This window comes from Pocillopora damicornis, chromosome 8 (assembly GCF_964200805.1).
Source record: "Pocillopora damicornis chromosome 8, jaPocDami1.2, whole genome shotgun sequence".
Lineage (NCBI taxonomy): Eukaryota > Metazoa > Cnidaria > Anthozoa > Scleractinia > Pocilloporidae > Pocillopora > Pocillopora damicornis.
Window position 1 is genome coordinate 15,639,218 of NC_142677.1, and position 22,420 is coordinate 15,661,637.

The 22,420-nt window shown below is 38.7% G+C and overlaps 3 protein-coding genes across 3 annotated transcripts in view; 2 read left to right on the forward strand and 1 right to left on the reverse strand.

Annotated features, from left to right (window-relative positions):
- Positions 1–5,092: 5,092 nt before the first annotated feature.
- On the reverse strand, positions 5,093–11,941 carry LOC113676313 (prostaglandin reductase 2). The gene is made up of 4 exons (XM_027192964.2): positions 11,413–11,941; positions 9,322–9,492; positions 8,088–8,288; positions 5,093–7,038 (listed from the first exon to the last, which is right to left on the reverse strand). Exons 1-4 carry the CDS (start codon positions 11,863–11,865, stop codon positions 6,703–6,705), a joined length of 1,161 nt encoding a protein of 386 aa, XP_027048765.2. The 5' UTR covers positions 11,866–11,941; the 3' UTR covers positions 5,093–6,702.
- A 452-nt stretch (positions 11,942–12,393) lies between these two features.
- LOC113676301 (pituitary-specific positive transcription factor 1) lies at positions 12,394–14,986 on the forward strand. Its single transcript, XM_027192954.2, has one exon. The coding sequence runs from the start codon at positions 13,577–13,579 to the stop codon at positions 14,375–14,377; it is 801 nt and encodes a 266-aa protein (XP_027048755.2). The 5' UTR covers positions 12,394–13,576; the 3' UTR covers positions 14,378–14,986.
- A 1,831-nt stretch (positions 14,987–16,817) lies between these two features.
- LOC113676290 (uronyl 2-sulfotransferase) overlaps positions 16,818–22,420 on the forward strand; it is a 9,482-nt gene continuing 3,879 nt past the window's right edge. Inside the window, exons 1-5 of the mRNA XM_089214750.1 lie at positions 16,818–17,096; positions 19,494–19,525; positions 19,988–20,128; positions 20,683–20,762; positions 22,352–22,420. The exon at positions 22,352–22,420 is cut by the window's right edge and continues 79 nt beyond it. Coding sequence (XP_089070876.1) covers positions 16,883–17,096; positions 19,494–19,525; positions 19,988–20,128; positions 20,683–20,762; positions 22,352–22,420 — 536 coding nt within the window. The 5' untranslated portion in view covers positions 16,818–16,882. The remainder of the gene's footprint in view (positions 17,097–19,493; positions 19,526–19,987; positions 20,129–20,682; positions 20,763–22,351) is intronic.

Sequence of the window (22,420 nt, forward strand, 5' to 3'; positions counted from 1 at the left end):
AACCTCTGCATCTCATCCTTGAAGAGGCTTTCAAAAAGTGCACTGAATCATCTTAAGTCTATCGAAAACTAAGAAAATTCTTTCAAACGCAATAGATAAAGAATAACCCTTGGTGAAACGAGGAAAACATTTAATTTTCCAAAAATCCCGTTCCTCACGTGCGACAAACCTTTGTTCCCAGGGGAAAGCACACTCCGACATCCGTCAGAAGGAGGTCATTTCGGGTAGATTTCCGATTACGAAATCCGAGCTCGCCCGATGTTGTCTTCGTGATGAAGGCCCTATTTAGCATATTAGACCCGCAAAACAGAGTAGAAACGAACACGTGCTTCGTTTTCGCTCATGACTTCGTATTAGGCGTAAGATATTGCTTTTTTTTTTCGTTGCTTACCTTTATTACAGACTCCACAAAATTTTTGCGATGCCTCCTTTTCACGGATGGCCGATTACAACTACAACATAGTAACACCTCCACGAAATCTGTCAAAAGGAAGATTTTAAAACACCGGAAATGGAGAGGAAAGATAAATGATACGGTCGATTAACTCCCAGACAATTGAATGGTCCAAACTAGCAAAGGCGGGAAATTTGTTATCGTGCAAGGTATCAAAGTATCTGTTTGCTCACTCAATTCGTATTCAGCGTTCGGCCGTATTCCAATCGATAATTTCGCTTTCTGAACAAAATTTCCAATTCTATGATGGCACGTAAATTAACTTGTCAAGAAGTGAGTTCATTGTTTGAGAGAAAGTTGTCTGAAAGGTCAGGTCTCTCCTGAAGTCTACTATGAAAAAGAATTCGCGCAGGATGAAAAAAAAGAAAGTAGACTATAAAAGGCTGCCAGTATCTCGGAAGAAAAATCCTTTCACTGGACGTGTAGGGGAAAGAGCAAACAACATGCAAAGGGGGTATAACGTCAGCTTAAACGATATAGAACGCCAGCCTGCCAAACAGCCGAAACTCGCACACATCAAGAATGCCAACTCAAGCGCCGAGGCTTAAGTAAACATAAACCGCAGTGTGAACGTGAATAACTCTAATGGTTCAAATTCAAACGCCAATCCAACTGTAAAGGCAAGCACCCCTTACACACCAAACACGACCACATGCATCACCAGCACCGCAAACGTAAACACCATCTCCTCCATTAACATAACCTCGAGCACAACCAGCACTGCAAACACATGCATCATCCTTACAGTAAACGCGACAACGAACACAAACCTGGCCCAGCAAAATAAAAAAGACGATAGAGTAGAATTTGTAAAGACCTCTCACTGAAGCGCCTCAAAGGCCGGTAAATTCCATCTCTCGGAACAGGACATTTGCACCATTTCAACTGGAGACTGGCTCACCGACCATATTGTAGGTGCAGCTCAGTCTGTTCTGAGGGAAGTATCCTTCTCGTTGTGTGAAATGTTGTAGCTGCAAGGAGTTTTTTCACAGGAAATGCATTTCAACAATTATTTTGGAAGATTCAAGTGCAAACTGGCGTTGTCCAAACTGCGAAAGAGCCCTTAAGCAGGAAGAGAAAAATAACCATTAATTTAACATGTAGTTTTAAAAACTGATTCTCAGAACTTCCCATGAATTGTTTATTAAGATAATCGTCGAAGTGAAATATATATGTGTAGTAATTTTTTATCTATGTAGAAGTCAGCTAAAAGAATTTTTAAAATGTATTCATGAGAAACTGTTTCTTATAGATCTTTCTCTAAGTACGCTCTTGCGTTTAGAATTGAAAATCCTCATCTAAATATTGTAAAAAATATTATCATAGAATATTTTCAATGATGATCATGGCACAACGCAGATAGAGAGAATATAATAGGTGAGACAAGTCACGGATTATCCTTGTCGACAAAAGTAATATCGCCTGCTACATTATATTCAAACTTAATCTCCGTCCAATCGAGGTAATGTACAATTTTTTTATCCATTACCATATTAGAAATAACAATATATCGCTTAAACTCTGAACGTAACTGCGTTAAATTTATTTCATCAGAAATCCAGAAGATTTCCGGTGTTTTAAAATCCTCCTTTTGACAGATTTCGTGAAGATGTCATTACGTTGTAGTTGTGATCGGCCATCCGTGAAAAGGAGGCGTCAAATGTATTTTGTGGAATCTGTCATATAGGTTAGCAACGGAAAAAAAGGGCTCTTTCGCAGTTTGGACAACGCCAGTTTGCACTTGAATCTCCCAAAATAATTGTTGAAATGCATTTCCTGTGAAAAAACTCCTTGCAGCTACAACATTTCACACAACGAGAAGGAGACTTCGAGTCTGACTCTTCCCTCGGCATTCTACACTAGCATATTACCGAGACCTCTTGAACAAAAAGTGGCCTCCTGTCTCGACACTCGGGTACTTTAGAGAGGGGAAAGGGGTCAAATGATCCACTCTCCAGGCTCTTTAAAAGATGTTGTCTTATCAGCTTCCTGTCAAATGTCAGATTAGAAGGATTGAGGCCATGTAGTAGCGAAACCAGAAAAGCAATAGCATAAACTCCACAGTCATCGGAATTGTTCTGGTGTTGCACATTTGGTACAATGACCTTAAAACTGGTTCCTTCCTCGTATATAATTGATGCAATCTGTTTCTGCACGAGGGCTGCAATTCTTCCCGAAAACAGGCTGTCGTACAGATAAACTACAGAAGGAGTGTAGCATCCTACAGTAGATACCAACACCCAATGATGGCTGCCAGTATTCAGGATTTGTGAAAATTGGCCTTTTTGAACAGAAAAATTAAAAATAGGCCCCAAAGTTGTATTTTCCAATCCTCTTGCGTGAGGGAACTGTTCCCTCAGAACAGACTGAGCTGCACCTACAATATGGTCGGTGAGCCAGTCTCCAGTTGAAATGGTGCAAATGTCCTGTTCCGAGAGATGGAATTTACCGGCCTTTGAGGCGCTTCAGTGAGAGGTCTTTACAAATTCTACTCTATCGTCTTTTTTATTTTGCTGGGCCAGGTTTGTGTTCGTTGTCGCGTTTACTGTAAGGATGATGCATGTGTTTGCAGTGCTGGTTGTGCTCGAGGTTATGTTAATGGAGGAGATGGTGTTTACGTTTGCGGTGCTGGTGATGCATGTGGTCGTGTTTGGTGTGTAAGGGGTGCTTGCCTTTACAGTTGGATTGGCGTTTGAATTTGAACCATTAGAGTTATTCACGTTCACACTGCGGTTTATGTTTACTTAAGCCTCGGCGCTTGAGTTGGCATTCTTGATGTGTGCGAGTTTCGGCTGTTTGGCAGGCTGGCGTTCTATATCGTTTAAGCTGACGTTATACCCCCTTTGCATGTTGTTTGCTCTTTCCCCTACACGTCCAGTGAAAGGATTTTTCTTCCGAGATACTGGCAGCCTTTTATAGTCTACTTTCTTTTTTTTCATCCTGCGCGAATTCTTTTTCATAGTAGACTTCAGGAGAGACCTGACCTTTCAGACAACTTTCTCTCAAACAATGAACTCACTTCTTGACAAGTTAATTTACGTGCCATCATAGAATTGGAAATTTTGTTCAGAAAGCGAAATTATCGATTGGAATACGGCCGAACGCTGAATACGAATTGAGTGAGCAAACAGATACTTTGATACCTTGCACGATAACAAATTTCCCGCCTTTGCTAGTTTGGACCATTCAATTGTCTGGGAGTTAATCGACCGTATCATTTATCTTTCCTCTCCATTTCCGGTGTTTTAAAATCTTCCTTTTGACAGATTTCGTGGAGGTGTTACTATGTTGTAGTTGTAATCGGCCATCCGTGAAAAGGAGGCATCGCAAAAATTTTGTGGAGTCTGTAATAAAGGTAAGCAACGAAAAAAAAAAGCAATATCTTACGCCTAATACGAAGTCATGAGCGAAAACGAAGCACGTGTTCGTTTCTACTCTGTTTTGCGGGTCTAATATGCTAAATAGGGCCTTCATCACGAAGACAACATCGGGCGAGCTCGGATTTCGTAATCGGAAATCTACCCGAAATGACCTCCTTCTGACGGATGTCGGAGTGTGCTTTCCGTTCCCAGGCGCCCCCTAATTTTAAAAAAAACCGCCATTTTGAAAACCGAAAGCCCCTGGGAACGAAATTGTCAACCTTTTTCACCCTAATATCACTATGTACATTCTCCGTACTGTTCTTTATACATTTGATATAGCATTTGATTCACGGGTAATATTGTAGGGAGAAATAGATGCTAGTCACTCTGAGGGTTTTTAAACCCAAAAGTGTTAAGTTAACCTCCAAAGCCTGAAGGACGATAACCATTTCCCTCTGTGTTCTCAGACATGACAATAATATTTTGTAGCTGAAATTGATTTAATCCGAGGAATCAAATCTGGGTGAAAATGTCTACCGTGTTTACTTCAAACCGCATCGCGAGACCAAATATGTTTTACCTGGATAAGGGATTAAATGAACAATAACCCATAGTGCGATATAGCCGTTGCGGAAAAGTGCTTCAATATTTGCCTGTGATTATCATTTTTTTCCCGTTAAGGATATTCTTCAGAAAGCGAATACTCGGTAACGTGGCGCGTTTAAACCAATCTTACAACACTTTCTCCTTCGTTGAACATGAACCAGTAATTTTCATGAAGATGGAATGGAGCACTAGAAATGGAAACAAATTCTCGAGAAATAATTCCCGTCTGCCAACCATCCCAAGATTTGATGCTTGCTGTTGCTGTCTAAATTCTAATTAGGGGGGAGGTTTTTCTCCCAGTCGTTGCACTGTATCTCTGGCAACGTTCCACCTTGGTAACAAGTTAATCTACTAAAGAACGCTAACATTGAATATTGAGTGACGAATAAAAAATCGGACAGTGTGGAGTGTTGTAACGGAGTGCTGAAAGCGATTTGACACGAAGATATAGCTGCATAACGAAAGAATCTTAAAATGACCCATCCTGCGACATTGACGTATGTCGGAAAGAATCCGCCGTCAAGGGATAAATCAATTGCTCAAAGTCTCTAATACCAAGATCATCACAGTTACATTCTAATATTCCTTTTTTATGGTCGCGTAGAATAAAAAAATTAAAATCAAAATTTAAAAAATGATAAACAAATGACACCACACAATGAAACGTTCGTTTTCCTACCACTCAAGACAGGTGTCCCACTGTTTATTTAAGTTTTGTTAAGGTACACATTGTACCAGCCTATTCTACTGCGATTAAAAACCAAAAGAAAATTAAAAACCGGATTGTGAAATTATTGCATATGAAAAAATTATACACGAGTAAGTACTTACGCACAAAAATACAAAAAAGAACGTTAAAAAACACGTCTTGCAGTTGAATAAAACAATAAAAATAATTATTCCTCGTTAATTAAATTTAAAACAAACATCTGGGAGGCATTCGTGATCCCGACAAAGACAAGGTCCACTGTTTTTCTCAGCGTTTACCTTCAAATGAAAATAACCTCTTCATTTCCCATCGCCATCACTGTTGTTAGCAATTCTACAATATTGTCTGGGTGTACATCCAGTTTTAAAAGTTCCATAATGTGCTCTAACACTTTCCTGTCCATTTTAACATTCGTCGTCCCTAAAAACTGGAACAGGTCATCAAAATATGCCGCCCTTTCCTTCGTTTGTGATTTTTCATCTTCCGTCGTAAGGCTCGACAAGGATTCTTTCAAGCCTTCAGCTTCAGCCTTTAGTTCTGTGATGTCTTTGGACCGGCGTTTTTTCTGCGTGGAAAGTTCATTTTCAGCGAACGATCCGGTCGCGGAGTTCATATGTTCATCGTTTTTCTCAGCTGATTTCATCTGTAATAATGATCGTAACCGGCAAATATAATTTTTGTACGACTCTGTCGGTTTTTCTGAAACTTTCTCGATGCGTTCAGCGACTGTTTTTCATTACACTGCTGTAAAAAAAAAAAAGCTTGTCGAGATGTAGTTCCAGTCGGTCTTTTCATAAATAAGAAAATCTTCCTCCAACCTCCGCTACAAATCAGCAATTCATGCACATAACCGGGTTTTAATTTGAATTTAAAACGATTTTGCTCGCACATGTAATAATAGCCTCCCAATAGCTTGGCAACCAAAAATTAAGACCGACATGCATCTTTAATGATATAACGGATTAACTAGGCGGATATTTTACGGGTTGCAAGATTTCTTGGCTTTTTGGTGACTGTTTCTCTAGCTTATGCTTTATTTGGCTTAAGAAAACCCGTAAATCACGTCAATAAGCCCAAAAGGACCCAGGAGGAGGGCAATGGAAATTGTGTGATAGAAAAGTGTACAAAACCGTCAGGCAACTTTTTGTAGCTGTATGGAGAGCGATCCACTCTCTTAAATGTAGAGGTGTTTCTCTTCAATTTATCACCATTACTATCTTAATTATTGCGTTTTTATCAATGCAAGGTGCAATTGTGGAGTGTTTTTCGGCTTTTTATCGTGGTTTACAAGCCACTTCTCTACGGCTAAACTGAAAGCACCAAATACAGCACAAAATTATTTTCTTCTATGAAGTAAACAAGGTTTAACAACTTTTTTTGGTTTTTTGGTTTTTTTTCAACAACTTCTTTTGGTCGCTTTTCATACATAAATATTACATTATATATTTATATATAAAAGACTAGTCTATCAAAGTCATTTCATTAAAAAGCAATCCCGTGAAAGATCTAGATTATTTAATATAGCCGTGCTCACATCATTGGCATAGATAGTGATTAAAAAAGTCACCATTTCAAAGCACAATCTCGGCTACTTTCACAATCTGTTTACCAATGTTCCCACCTCGCATCATTTCAACAAAGGCCTTCCCAGTGTTCTCCAGGCCCTCCACGATCGTCTCACGATTCTTTAACTTTCCCTCTCGCACCCAGGACTCCAGTTGTTTTTTTCCATCCGGGAGCTTTTCCATGTAATTCAACACCAGGAAACGGTCACGTGTTATTTTCCTAGTTTGCAGTATGTTTTGTATGTCCTGGGGTAGTGGGGGTGGATAAGGAACATCTTTGTTGTAAACTGAAATCTGCCCACATAATACTATGTGACTATCCTTATTCATGCAGCGAATAACCTAGAACCAACAAAAGGTGAAAAGTATGCTTCATTGGAAATTTTCTTTTGTAACACTTATATTTAGGGAACATCTTCATTCAAAGATTTTGAAACAAAGTTCCATCTCCACTGAGAAAAACATTCTAACCTGAAAAATATTTATTACCTACACAAGAGAGCCAACTCTTTCCAAGAGGAGGCACTTTTTAGACTTCCAAGGGACTTTTCAAAATGAAGAGCCTATTGTTTTTCACACAAGAACATACTTGAATTGTGGCCATTTCTTAGTAATGCACCTATCAATTCAAAGCTTTAACATCCCTTCCCCCTCTTCCACCTCCACATCAATGGCATTTGACTGTCATTCATGCCTGACAGTTGGGGAAGTTGAACCTTGCCTAATTGAGGTGGGGAACTTGTACTGGGAGTGTCAAGTCTTTCCAGCGGAATATAAGTGTTATATCTAGTAATATGGAGGTGTTAAATGTAAATAGTTTACTTTCGTGAACAAGTGGCTTGGAAGAAAAGATGTACAAGGTCTCAGTTTTAAAGCTTGGTCAATGTGTAGAGAGTCACAGTTGCTGACTTTGCCTTCAAGTTTTACAAAAAAAATTGGGTGGGGCATTTGAACATGATTTTGCTCAGGGGACAGGAGTTTAAACAAACCAATCTACAAAAGTTCCATTACTTAGGGGGTTACCCAGGGGTAGGAGGGGGGAATGTTGAAGCTTCAAATTGATTGACGCATAAGTGTCCTTTGCAGCCAAATTTTAATAAATCAGAGCTGTTTTCTTTAGTGCAAGCCAATACCAATGACTTACTTTGAGACAAATTTTTTGTGGTAAATTTGATTTTTTAAAATCTTCACTTCAAAACATCTTATATTTTTTATTTGCTAGGTACATCTTTAAAGTAGGTGTTTAAGCTCTGTTGATATTAACTGAAGTTATAATCTCACTGCAATTTTAAATAAACTTAATATAAAATATCATATTGAATAAACAAATATAATTTAAGCCACTTGAGAACATTTAGTAATCATTTTTTACATTAGAAATACAAACTCACTTCATTGCTTATTTCCCCTCCAACATTGTCAAAGTAAACATCAATTCCTGCTGGACATTTCATTTTCAAGTGTTCACTAATGTTCTCTGTTGTCTTGTAATTAATTGCCACATCAAAGCCCATCTCTTCTGTCAAGAAGCAGCACTTCTCATCAGTACCACATATCCCAACAACAACACCACAGCCTTCTAGCTTTGCAATCTGAGAAAATAGCAATTACATAACTGTATTACTTCCTTGTGTTGTAGACTCAGGGTTAGTGGTGTAAAGGGTAACATGTTCACTGATCAAAGAGCCTCATTCACAGCATCAAAGGGTCATTGAAACTAAAAAATAAACGACTCAGTCAATGACTAGCAACCAAAATAGTCATCTTTATTAAGAGGAAAAGAACTGCATTTAGAAGGAAATTGCAAATTGCCTAGTGGTGAGATTGATCACCAACTAATCTTGTAAGAACTGAAGAAAACAAATCCTGAATAAAGGTCAGAAAAGCATTAACTACACCAAAATCTTGATAAGAGATACTCATTAGGAGGTGTTTACTCTTTGGAATCTCAAACTGTGGTTTTGATACATACTTTTTTCAGAGTGAAGATAAAAGTAACAAAGTTACCAAAGCTACCTTCTCCTTTTTAAAAGCAATGAGAGGATGGTAATAATTATCTTCCTCTAAGCAATTATCATATGAGTCAGATGTAAAAGATACGATTGACACTAACACCCTTAAAATATAAATGAATGCTTCTGCAGAAAAACAGAAACTTTTTCCAGTCTCAAAGGTATTTTTTCATATGGACAAAAAGGGTAAGCTTTTAAAGAAACTGTGGTGCTGTATCAGTGAGAGAGTATAACAGGGTAATTTAGTGTTGTCAGCTAAGTTGATAAAATGTAAATTGGCCTCTGTAAAGAGTTTTAAAACTGACATTTGAGCATTAGACCTTCTGCAGAGTGAATGAGAAAGGACTTATGATAGAAACATCAGCTTTGAAACTCTTTATCATGGCCAATTTACATTATCAACTCAGTTGATTGTACCAAACTGGTAATTTTTTATAGTTTGATCACAGCATGTTTCTGCAACTATCAACTATCTGTAACACAAAAATCACTGTTCACCCCAGGAGTGTCTGTCATGGCATCATTTAATTGTGCTTTGTGTAGTACTATACTAAAGAAAACTAAAGATATTTTTTTCAGACAGCTGTTTCTCAAATGGTGATCCATTTCTCACCTGTCCTGCAGCCATCCCACAAGCCCCAGCAGCACCACTGATTACAACAACTTGATTGGCACCAGGCTCAATGTGTGCTTTTTCTTTTAAGCCAATATAAGATGTCAGTCCAGTCAAACCCACAATCCCCAGCAACAGAGATGATTTAGCACAAAGGAATGGGCTTTCTTCCTAAATAGTTAGTAATAACACATCAAAGCTAGTTCTTCATAAAATAACAAAAAGTACCAGAAATAAGTAAGAAGGTTTTTTCAGCATTCTTCACATTGATTTTAGGAAGTGTACCTTTTATTAATAAACTGCTTGAACCCCAATGCAGTAAAAAGTGAACCCTTTTAATTTATAATTAATATGTATCTCTCTAATATTTCTCATTAACTGTTTAAAGTCCTTTTGCCTTAGTGCAGTCATAGTGCAACTGGTTCTCAAGAACATTTGAAGATGAATTTTCTACTGAATTAATGCTTATAAAACTGACAGAACAATGGAGACAAGCGGTTGATAACAGTAAAGTTGTCGGCGTGGTTTTTGTCGATTTTCAAAAGGCCTTTGACTGCGTATCGCATAAAATATTGCTGCATAAACTCGAGATTGACTTTGGGATCAAGGGCAACCTGGCTGCTTGGCTTCACAGCTACTTAAAGGGGAGGCGACAGTTCACAGTCATTGACGGCGCAGCCTCTGATTTTGCTCGCATTAATACAGGCGTTCCTCAGGGATCAGTCCTCGGTCCAACCTTGTTCGCACTTTACACAAATGATCTACCTGATAATATAACAAATGCAACTGTTTTTATGTACGCAGACGATACCACCCTGTTCTGTATCGGAGACACCGTAGACATTGTTATTGCCGAACTAAATGCTGCTCTCAAGGAACTAGAGCTATGGTGCTTAAGAAATCAACTATTGCCTCACCCCAAGAAATGCGAAGGCATGCTAATTCATCGAGGAAACTTCAATGGTCCACTACAGTCATTAATACTGATGAATCATTGTATAAGATGGGTTAAACACACCAGGCTGCTTGGAGTCTATATTGATAATAGACTTAACTGGGACTACCATGTCAAAGCACTAAAGATCAGCTTTGCAAATAAGCTTAACATGCTGAAGCGCAGCTTGTTCTTACCAAGACCCATGCTACTGGACTTATACTTTAAAGTAATCTACCCATCAATTATATATGGTATCACCGTCTGAGGCGGCCTTACTAATAAGGAGGGCCTAATTGCATTAGAGTCTTTACACTGTAGAGCGGCAAAATTAATTTTTAACTGGCCATGGGATATGCCTAAGTCTGACGTACTAAGCAAAGCTCGATGGTCTTCTATTGAAACCACATATAAAGTTAATTTAGCTAAACTGATGTTCAAAATAGATAAGAAGACTTTACCTATATCCATCTTAGATACCACCGAAGAAGTTGACGTGAATACTAAGAAAAATCTAAGAAGTAATGCCAACATAAAAGTACCAAAATTCAATACATATTACATGAAAAACAGTTTTTCCAGAAGAGGACCTATCGTTTTTAACACACTTCTCCAAGAATCAAATTTAAGAAATATAACCATTAAGCAGCTCTCCTCGTTAGCCTACAAATCAAAGGCACTTTTAAATTTGAACTTTAATTCCATTTCTCCACAGACAGTGAATTTTAAGGACCACAATTTTAAATATTTTTAGATCTTCTAATTTTGATAGGCTACTTTAACTATTGTATTTTACTACACTTCATTTTATTCCATTTTACGCACGACCCCACAAGCGTGTAGTCGCTTTAACAATTATCGTGTTTAAATAAAGTCTTTGTATTGTATTGTATTGTATTGAAGGATAAAATTGATAGTAAGCAGAAAATTAAGATAGGTTATGGGCCAAGAAGAGGAGGGGAGTTAACTTGGGGGCCAGTCTTCATGTTCACTGTGAACCCTTAATTTCCATCAAATTAATACATGTGTGGTTAGACATACTTACCATCAAAATAAAAATAAAAATAAAAATAAAAAAAATCAAACGTATTTGACGGAAGTTTTGACTGTTATACCCTCTACTTCAAATTCACGACAGATGACCTCAATTTATTAACCTTTTGCAATGTGGGATCTCCAGAGACAGGAAAAACTGAAAATTCTTGCCATGGCCATCCACCCGACTGCACAATATCCCCTTCGTGAAATTTCTCGCTTCTGCTATGAATCACCTGACCCACACCTCCTCCACTTGGCTCCTCTCCAATGGACCACGGTGTCAAATAGTTCGTTCCAGAATCCTCATTCATTCTGCATCTCATATAAGGATCAACAGATAAATACAATGTCTTCACTAAGATTTCGCCCTCTTTGCATTCTGGAATTTTTCTTCTTTCCAGTACGAAGTTCGATTCGGATGGTGGTTTGTCTACTCCTGGGCGACTGTGAAGAACGACAACATTTTGAGTTTCTGCCGCCATCTTAGCTTGATGGCCCGCAAGGGCATGGGGAGAGATCTTACAATTTGTTTTCTCAATAGGATATTCCTTGATATTACAAAAAAATGTCATATTTTAATAAAGATCCTACTTTACTTCAAAAAAGTTCTCTTTTTTTTGCAGGCGTTACACATGTCAAGTTTGTTCTGCATATATTTTTCTAATGTCTGTTCAGAGTTTTTCCTTCTTTCTTGATTCAAGAATCAACTTGTTATTTGCTATTTGCCCATGTGATAACTGAATTGCCTTTTTTTTTCACCAACCTGTCTTGAAGGCCTTTGAAGTTTTTTATTCTTTCGACAGCTAACCATTCGATTTTATCATATATGGCTCCTGCTTTCGAAATTCTCTTCAAAGTCGCAGACTGCATGACGGATTCATTTTCACCTTAAATTGACTAATAGTCAACTCCACTTATTCTTCAATCGATCAATCGCGTGCTTATCAAAGCGTGGTGATTCTTTTGAACTTCATATCATGACAATCACGATTTACTCGCGAACAAAACCAAAATTAAATCTGTCCCCGAGTAGTATAGAATCAATTAATTTTTTTCCCGGACACCTATTGAGTCTCAACCTGAATGACCTTTTTAATATTATTTAGAAATATGTTAACCCAGGCCAACGTCTCTGACAAGAATTTTAAAAATCATTATCCAAAATCTTTTGTTAAAATTCATACGCCAGCTCGGTATATCTTTTCAAGTTGAGCTTAATGTGTTCTGTCCATTAATATTTTATATCCAAAGCTCGTCGCCAGAATTCAGCCGTTTATCTTTAAACATCTTCCGTTGGGAATCATTAATATGGAAACATTTGCGCCTGTGGTTTTAACTATAACAGTTATCGCTTCACGTGCGAGAAAAGAATTACTTTCCCTTAAATCGTACGCTGCAATCAGGAAAAAAAAGAAAAAAATCAAATCGATCTGTGTCGTCAGTGAGCGGAAAATAAATCTTCTTTATCTGGATTAAACAAATTTTAAATCAACCTCTTGCAACTACGATGCCTTTTTAGCTAGAAGAAAAGAGCGATTAAACAGGCGGCAAGTAAATCCGATACGAGCCGCTCACGGAATCTAACTCCTTAATTTACACCGTTGGCTGATTGACTTCGCCTCAAGTAAAAATTTTTCTTAACCAAATTAAGGGTGTTCAACTTCCGACACTAAGTTCTAATTAGGTCCAGAGAGAAACAACAGAACCATATGATCTACACAGTTACGAATAATTGTGCCTTTTGGAAAAGCGAACGATTATCAAACACACTTATAGCTCATTTGGCTCTATGATTCATGTTGATGCATTAACCTCCGTGGAATTTTTTTCCTGGTCAAGAAATTCCCCAAAAAATGACAATTTCCTACATATTTGCGATTTCAGTGTGAACAAAAACGTTTATATAAAAAATTTACATCTCTACCGAAGGATCTAGAGTTCAGAACAAATCAGAAAAGCTTGGAAATCATATCGAGGAATCAAATATGTCAAAAATCGCGTGAGGTTAACAACCGTATTTTCGTTCCGCCCTCAAAATCTCTTCAATCTCTCTTCAAAGCTCATTCACACTTTGGAAATAACACTTGCTTTTAGCGCGCGCTGTATCAAAAAAAAACAGCGCAGCGTTTATCTCATCTTTAGAGCGCTGCGATAGCAGAGCACTTTGAACTTAAAACATCGGCATTTTAGCGTGTTTCCGACTTGATGTCTTCCGCTCCTAAGAAGCTCGCGTTGGTTTTGTTATCTACAATTATTGCCTGCAGCGTGTGGACTTTGCTTTAAATGACGGCTCAGAGATTGCGCATTCATTCCGGCAGCAAGACGAACGAAGGCAGCTTGACTTTGAAATCAGCCATGGCTTGCCCTCCATATCCACCCGAAGTATCCTATGCGCCTTTTCAGCAAATGGTTCGCGAGACGCCCATTTCAATGATGCCTTCGCATCCCACTTCTCTACCGCCAGTAACTCACTGCAGTAAGATGGACCCGCGAGCGAATATCCACGTGGCATCTCCATTTATGCTAAACCCTATGGCTAATTTTGACAGCGATCCCAGTATGTCAGCACCACATCACGGCTTGGGTTTTGCCATTGACACTTCAAAACTGCGCGAATTGGAGGAGTTCGCGACTCAGTTCAAACTCCGCCGCATCAAGCTGGGTTTTACACAGACGAACGTTGGCGCAGCATTGGCAACAGTCCACGGAACAGATTTTAGCCAAACCACCATCTGCCGCTTCGAGAATCTGCAACTAAGCTTTAAGAACGCTTGTAAGCTGAAGCCGATTCTGGCGCGCTGGCTTGAAGAGGCTGAATGTTCTGGAGGGGCGTGTGGTGATAAATTCAACGCTGAACGCCGTAGAAAAAGACGAACCACTATCGGTCTGACTGCTAAGGAACATCTTGAAGATCATTTTCTTAAACAGCCAAAACCATCTTCCCAAGAAATCGTTCGCATTGCCGAGGGATTGCGCCTGGATAGGGAGGTTGTGCGAGTGTGGTTCTGTAACAGACGGCAAAGGGAGAAAAGAGTAAAGACGTCACTGAGTATTCACGGCTTCCTTGGTTGTAAAAACGATTGACTAGTGTAAGAACATAAACAAGATTGAAGCAACTACGAGTAAATTACTTAAACTTCCTCCGTGGTTAGGCAGGTTATCGTTGTTTGTTTGAACTACGGCAAACTTAATGTTGTGTATTTGAATACTTTAAAAGAACTCGTGGCTGTACATAACTGAATGAGTGATAAAGGCGAAATAACACGGTGTAGCCTCCTTATTTTTAAAGACAATTCATTACGAGTTAACATTTCTTTATTTGTTATAAAAATGGTTACAAAACTCATGGAAAACTAGAGTTTTCTATGCATAATGTACAGAAGAGGCGTCTTTTCTTAGACCAGAAAGAGCACCTTATCATTTAACTTGTTTATAAGCTCAGTATATTATTAAAATGAATTAAATTGAAACAGTTTGCGCGCTCGGAATGACTCCCCAGGCTAGTAAAGTTGTCCCTAAAAGTGTTTATCTTTACATGTATTCAGAAATGAAACGTAAACTAAATCGCGCAGTAGTCAAGTTTTAATTGCGCGATGCAAATATAAGGCGAGTCATGCTTGATCAAACCAAGCGATTTATATAATGGAAGCATGTATGGTCGAGATCGAAATAAAACGTGTTCATTATTTGAAATTAGGTGAAGGTTAATGGAAAGTTGTTTTGGTCTCCTTCAGAAGCTAATCTGCTACTAGAGACATCTAACCCATACGAAATCTTTACAGTAACCGAAATAAGACTGTTTACAAGAAACACAAATGAAATAACTGCTGTTTTTCATCATTAGCCATAGAACAAATTGGACCGTTTCAATCTGCCTTTTGCCTGGAATAGTTCTTCAAGAAGAAAAGCGACTGCTTTTCACAGTAATTTATCGAAGAGGAGATTGGCCTATCATCTTGGCCGCGCAACCTTAAAATTATTTATGTTTTCAGAACTCTCTAATCAGCTCTGAATCTCTTGTTCTGATACGTGTCAAAAAAACATCCGCGAACTCAAAAAGGAGCCATTAATGTGTCAGACTCGCAGTGTAAACATTGTATTGTAAATTTAGTCGAGGTTCATACATTTGAATGAAGGTCTATAATGTGGGTAATTAAGGTGTGGACCTGGGTACCGAAAGAAATGTCAGCTTGCTAGCTGAGCTTCTTTAAACAGGAGGCTGTTAAACTTGTGTGATGTCGCTGAAAAATATTATACAAGATGTTGTGAAATAGCAAGTTGAAAAACAGAATGTGCACAAAGACGCCAATAAAAGGCTGCCTGAACAAGAAGAAAAAAGTATGTAACCATTTATGACGCTTGAGTCACATGAAATTTACGGCCGTTTGACCAATTTTTCGTTTCTCAGCCTTGCCCACGAAGAGGCCAATGCCAATGCGTTGATCAATTCGAAGCTTTAACATCCCCTCTCTTCGGCAACTCCTTTCCCCTGGGCATTTGAACTTTTAATATTGGTTCGTTCAAATTTCCGTCCCTCTGGGCTAAAATTTGTGTCAGTCAAATGCCCCACCCAAGTGCAGGATTTGATGGGCAAGTTTTTTGTAAGAGGCAAGATCTGTGACTTTCTTGTAGGCCCTTACTTTTGAGCCATGTACTCGCAAAAGGATTTAAAAAAGGGGTCATGGGATAAAACCCGTATATTCAACTGGAAAGACCACTGGTGGCAAGTTGACTCATGTACAATCATCGTCTAAGACTCTTTCTCTAAATTTCTTAGGTTGTTTGAGACTTCTTGATTGAGGAGCACAGCCCTAAAAGGTATTTCTCGAAACGCTGAATGAAATTGGCTTTTAAATTTCCCCAATTCAGTGGCGACGATCGATGAGTTGATTTATTAGTGCTCAAATTTCCCAAAAATGAGCCTTGAATTCGCTTCAAAACGCTTTCTTTAGGTTTAGTAACTTGACTATTTTATGAAAACTGTGTCCCGGAGAGCTAAGAGATCGAGTCTTTTCATTCTCGTTTTACATAATTGCTTGAAGATACAACGTTAATATCGATAATTCATTCGGAGATGTACCAAAAATTGGGTAAAAGGGAGATTCAAAATTCCCCTGCCGTTTGATATTGTTATTGCGACATATTTGCGACATTTGCAAATCTTCATATCAGCGGTATCCTGACATTATGACAAATGTCACACAAAGTGTTCTGCCGCGATCAATAGTGTTTACGAGGCCGGCTATCGTTGCTCATTCAGACCGTTTTGAAAATTGCTTGAAGCTAAAACAATGAAATCGATGATTCATTTGGAGACAGATACTAGGAACACTCTAAAGTAGTCAAGAAGGAGATTTCCTTGTTGTTTTGATGCTGCTGTTTATTAATTTCACATCAGTAAGACAATAACAATTTGATTTATTTCAGCGGTTATATCCTGTGTTATTGCACGTCACGTAACTAAATATGGCACACAAATCAATCGAGTGATTATTTACCCGCGATCGCTGGTTCGTCAATGGGCCAACGCAGCTTATTAGCAATTCCGTTAGTTTTACATAATCACCTCGAGATACAACATTAACAGCTATGATTCATTTGGATACAGCCATGGGTAGAACCACAATGCAGGCCAAGGGAAGATTCAAAATTTCCCTGCTGTTTGTGGTCTTGATCACGTTCGTTTTGGCGACATGTACAATTTCATATTACTTGACAAGTTATTACCATGTAAAATCTTCGCTAATCGCAGGAGTCACAAATGTGCAGAAGAGCCACTACATAAATATTCAAACCTGGGAAGGTAGGTCCATCGGTGAACACTAATTCATTTGTGTGCTTTTTAGATAACTGTAGGGAAGAGTTTCCGGTGTGCACATATTTGTGATTTGGTTTTGGAAAGAACTCCGAATAACTCTATGTTATTACAAAACGAAGCCGTTGTCCCAGAAGTAATTTCTTATTTTGTCACTGATTTCTTTCATCCAAGCACTACATTTATAAGTATTGGGATATACAGAAATCTTGCCGTGATTTTTAAAGGCAAGAGTTTTATCCTATGCTTGATGGTAGACGATCCCTTTCGGAAAATAATTGTAGGTTTTTAGCCAATACAACAAACAATGGTTGAAAATAGGTTAGAATTGGCTTTTGTCAGCTTGCCTGACAACGTACCAAAGCGATAAATATGAGTGGGGAGGCTAGTTTGGAAATTACCTGACCTGTTCCGATCACATTTCTTTCTCTGTATCATCGGATTACAGATTTAACTGTCGTGATCAATTTGATCTCAAATTCATACACCTTGATTTCAGAATTTACATGCTGCAGAAGCGAGATTTTTAATCAACAGAAAGTCATTAATGAAATATTGTGATTAATTGTTTTCCAGTCGGCTTGTTTTTATGCGTAACTCTTCTTTAAACGAATTCCCTAGATTTTAAGAGAGAGTGCTCTCATTTTTCTCTTAAAAATAACATTTTAAAGGCTTTTCTTTCTTCACCGAAATGGTGCTTGGGAGGTTCTGCGGTTCTTCAGTGAAAATACTTAGTTATTTAAATCCTAACATTAAAAAATGCTTAAAACGTATGGATTTCCAGGGTTTTTAGTGGGTTCCATAACAACAACAGGAGGCTATTAAAAGGAGAAATCACGCTCTTGGTCCGGCACTACCGATTTCATTGATTAACTTGTCATCAAATCAAACAGTTGACACGGCTTTTAACAAAGAGTGGTTTCCTTTTATTCAGCTCTTGTGGTTTTTCCAAACCAACAGTCTGTTGATTTATCGTTACAGTGGGTGACAACGAGATATTTTTCCGATGAATTTTTAATCGTTTGACTGTCCTTTTAATTTCTTTCACGTCAGTATAGATCATTTGAAAAAAAAGCAAATAATAAACATGACAAAGTACAGGATTGCCAACATTCTATGGGCCATACTGTCACAGGTCCTTTTCTGATTGAAAGACATTTCTCTGGACTAAGTCGCAATTTGCCTGTTATCCTTAAATCGGTGGTGAAACACTGATTTTCTTCGATTTTGGCATTTTATAATAAACAAGTTAAACCATTGGATACACGTGGGAATTAATTGAAAAACGGCTTCCAAATTTAAGCAGCTGCTTCGCAGGGACAACGTTCACATTTGTTAATTAAAATTTTTGGCGAATGTGTGTTCTCCATAGTATCTAAGGGGTTAAAGTAAATCGATGTTTAAAAGCTGTCAGAAACACAATTCTGAAAAAACAGAATAAAATTGTTAAGACGTGGATCGGTCAATGCAAAAACGCAAGTTGATCATCAAATTCTGCAAATAGGTCATCACAGCGGATTTCCCCTACACATTTCAACCGACGCCATTTTACTTCTATTGACGCGAAGCTCTTTCTGTGTTTATCAATCAAATCGGGTTCCAAGGGCGAATATCAGAGGCAAAAATGCGAGACTAAAATGTGGTGCTAGCCCAAGTTTTTAAAAATTGGACCGTTACGCCATGTTTCATGACGTCATGGTAAAGACAAAGCTGTCTATGGCCCGGACTATTCTTGGATGCTCGTAGGCACCACTACGTTGGTTGGTTCATTCAGTGCTGTTATGATGAGTTTTAATGAGATCCTGGGGAAAAAACCCACCATGATACATTGTAGGAGAGAAGAAAAAACCATGATGCTCCGTCGGGAGTATAACAAGATGATTCGCTTTTATCAATTGAGTTGGTGATGTAAATTGGCCACCGTAAAGAGTTTCTAGGCTGAAATTCGAGCGCCCTTCGTCAGAGCGAATAACTCGTTCTGAAGAAGGGCGCTTGAAACCTTAGCTTAGAAACTTCTTACGGTGGCCAGTTTACATTATCAGCTCCGTTGATAAGACCAAATCATCTTGTCATTTCATAATCCATTTGCCTCCGGGGGGGGGGGGGAGGTGAAGGGGCTGTAACCAGCAAACGGCTATGGGATGGAAGAACAGACAAAACCATCCCCTCCTCCTTAGCAGACATTCATGCATGTAAAAAAAAAAGGACGGGAGAAAATTCACAACGAAGACCCCTAGAGAGTGACGCACCCCCCCCCCCCCCTTCCCCATGACAATATCATAGTCCATTTACTTCCTTGGGAAGCTGTATCCAATAAAAGCCGGCAAACACCTTCTTTCATGTTATGCCTTTCGTTTTGACTCATGAGAATGTTTTTGTCTCTAGATTTTTCACCTGTCAAATCAACACGAAAAGTGGTAAGTGCTTTAGAGTTATTCCATATCCTAATTTTGCCTCTGCAAATATTCCTACCCTTAAAAATTCACATAAACATTTAAGAGCGAATTCACTCGTTTACCCTTTCAGACGCAAGATCTGAAAGCTCATTGTCCTTGCTAACGACAGCGAAAAGTGGTCAGAAATTTTAACTCAGTTTTGACGCGCGATTCTGTCTCTTCAGCAGCTCGGAGGTGAATAGGAATTGTCAGTCACTTCCGAACTGGTTAATTAGCGCGCGCGAAAAGCACTTTATACCTGTGTGGCATCTACTAATGTTCAATGGTTCGTTAGCAAGTTTGCTTGTTTCCTCTCCTAACGTATTCATCCATTTCATTTCTTTCTAGTGACTCGAGGTTTTCTTTCAATCTTTTTTCCGGTGACTTTCCGACCAATATTGATTATCACTAAATAGACCTGTGTCTTTTCCTTCTTTGCTGCAGAAAAGAATTATTTACAATAGAGTAGGAAAATGTGGAAGCCGCACCATGATACAGCTCATGATCAGTCTCACAGGAAAACTCAATTATACAGTGATTGGATCAACCAAGAATAATATTCTACATCTAAACCTGCGAGAACAGGTAACGATTACCTCTTTTATTTAGCATTTACACAAATCAGAGCCTGGAGAGATTTCGAGAATTAGTATCTCGTGTTCTCCCAAACGAAGTCCCAAGACCTCCAGAAATCCTGAAGTTTCTCCATGCACAAGCCGTCGTCGCTCACTAACCACGCTGGTGGGATCTGGATTCGTGATAACCGCACAGGTGTCTAAGTCGTGGCTCTCAGTTAGGGTTAATTAAGACAAACATAGCCTCAGCAGAGACTCGCAGAGCTCATTTCAATTGAGTATCGCAAACCCAAACCAACGCTGAAAAAAGTAAGCACCTGTGGCGATGAAAATCGTTACTAACTTAGTCACGATTGGTTCTCAGAAGTCTTGTATTTGATTGGTTGGGAAGATTGCGCGATCTTAAAAGACCAATCATGATCACAGAGCGAGGCAAAGTCAAAGCAATGCAATCCCGGATTACTTTGCGCGTTTTAGAGAATTTGAATGGTTCACATGTCCTTTTTTCTTCTTTTTGTTTTGTTCTTGTTTGAATGATGGAATATCAAACCTTTACGATTTCAGCTTGAATTTGTGGACTATATAGATCATCTTCAGTCACCAGTCATTTATCATCACCACATACATTTCGTCGACTTTAAGAGGTGAGAACTCCTTCATCGCATACTTTGAGGCATAATTAAGATAACCATTTGAAAGAGAAATCCTTAAAATAGTGTTTAAAAGAGTTAATCGCCAACTAGAGCTGTAGCCATACATTTGTAAATTTGATTCAAACCTTCATCATCATATCAGAATGAAACTCAATCTTTTTCAAACTAATGATCCATTGATAATAATTAATAGATACCACACAGGTTCGTGTTGTGTTTCTCGCGCGCTCGTTAACAAGCTTGAGATTAATCAGCTAAATCTGAAGACAGATGCGCGTGGCAAGAGTTTAGTTTTCGACCATTTTTTGGTACCTGGTGTGAAATAAACTGAGTTTTCTTTTCTTGCGTGGTAAATATTTAAAAAATCATTCACTTCAGTGTCGACGAAAGTGGCGAATATTTGTTGGCTATCGATTTCCTGTTGAAAGGCTAAGGTCACAAAATACCCAACGAATCTATCGGTCGAAACTTAATAATGAAATAACCTTAAAAACTACTTTAACTACAAGAAGTGATTAATCTTTCAACATCGAGTTATAATTTAGGTAAAATTTGACATGAATCGAAAGCTTATTACCTGGAGGCCTTTATGTTGCTAGAACGTTAGCCTCTCGAACCTAATTTAAAGGAAAATGTGTACAATTAGTAAGTGTGCATCAATCAAAACTCATCATCATTCCCCCTCCCCCCTCCCCCCTCCCCCAACCCTGGCAACCCCCGGGCACTTGAACTTTTGATTAGTTCGTTCAAATTGCCGCTTTTGGTGCCGATTAATAATCGTAGTAGGACCGAGTGGAGTCCAATTCGGTCTGTGATCATACGAGTGATTAACAAAATCGGACGACCGTGAAGCGGGAATCCGATTTGTCAATCACGAGCATGATTACAGACAGAATTGGACGACAAGAATTCCTGTTACCAATAAATCATGATCATTTAAAATTCGAAAAAACAAATGCACCTGGAACAAATTTCTCCAGTGAAGAAAGTGTCTTAAGTTAAAAATTCCTCCATTTTGGAAATTTCCCAGTTTTTCTTTGGATAAGTGGTTGTTTCTGTGGTTATTTTGATCATTTCTGTGATTGGTGGATTAGCTGAGTGGACTTTGTATGATTGGCTGCTTCAACTGTCCGATTACAACTGTACAGAATGATTAGTGAAAAATGAAGCTGCGAATGCATCAATAATATTTGAGGAATTTTTAATGACTATGATTAATTGTGTTCAAATGCCCTGAACAATTGCCCGATTTGATGGTCACATTTTTGGTAAAAAGAAGGATCAGCGACCGTGACTTTCTACTCAATGACCGACAATTGAGTGAAGTATTTAAACCCGAACCTTGAAGACCTTTTTACCTCCATGTTCTAGGAAATAACACGTGTATTACATTGAAAAGACTTGACTTGTTCAAATTCCCCACCCCACCCCACCCAAGCAAGTTTCGAATTCCTCACCCCTGGGAACGGACTATAGACAAATGTTCTTGGGTTGCCTGTAGCGGAGAAGGAGTTTTAAGCTTTGAGTTGATCGGCGCGTTAGCAGTCAAGAGCTGAGCACGTATCTATTCTTCACCCCAGGTTCGGCGCAGTTCAACCTATTTACATTAACCTCATACGGGATCCACTGGCTCGTCTTGTCTCTTCATA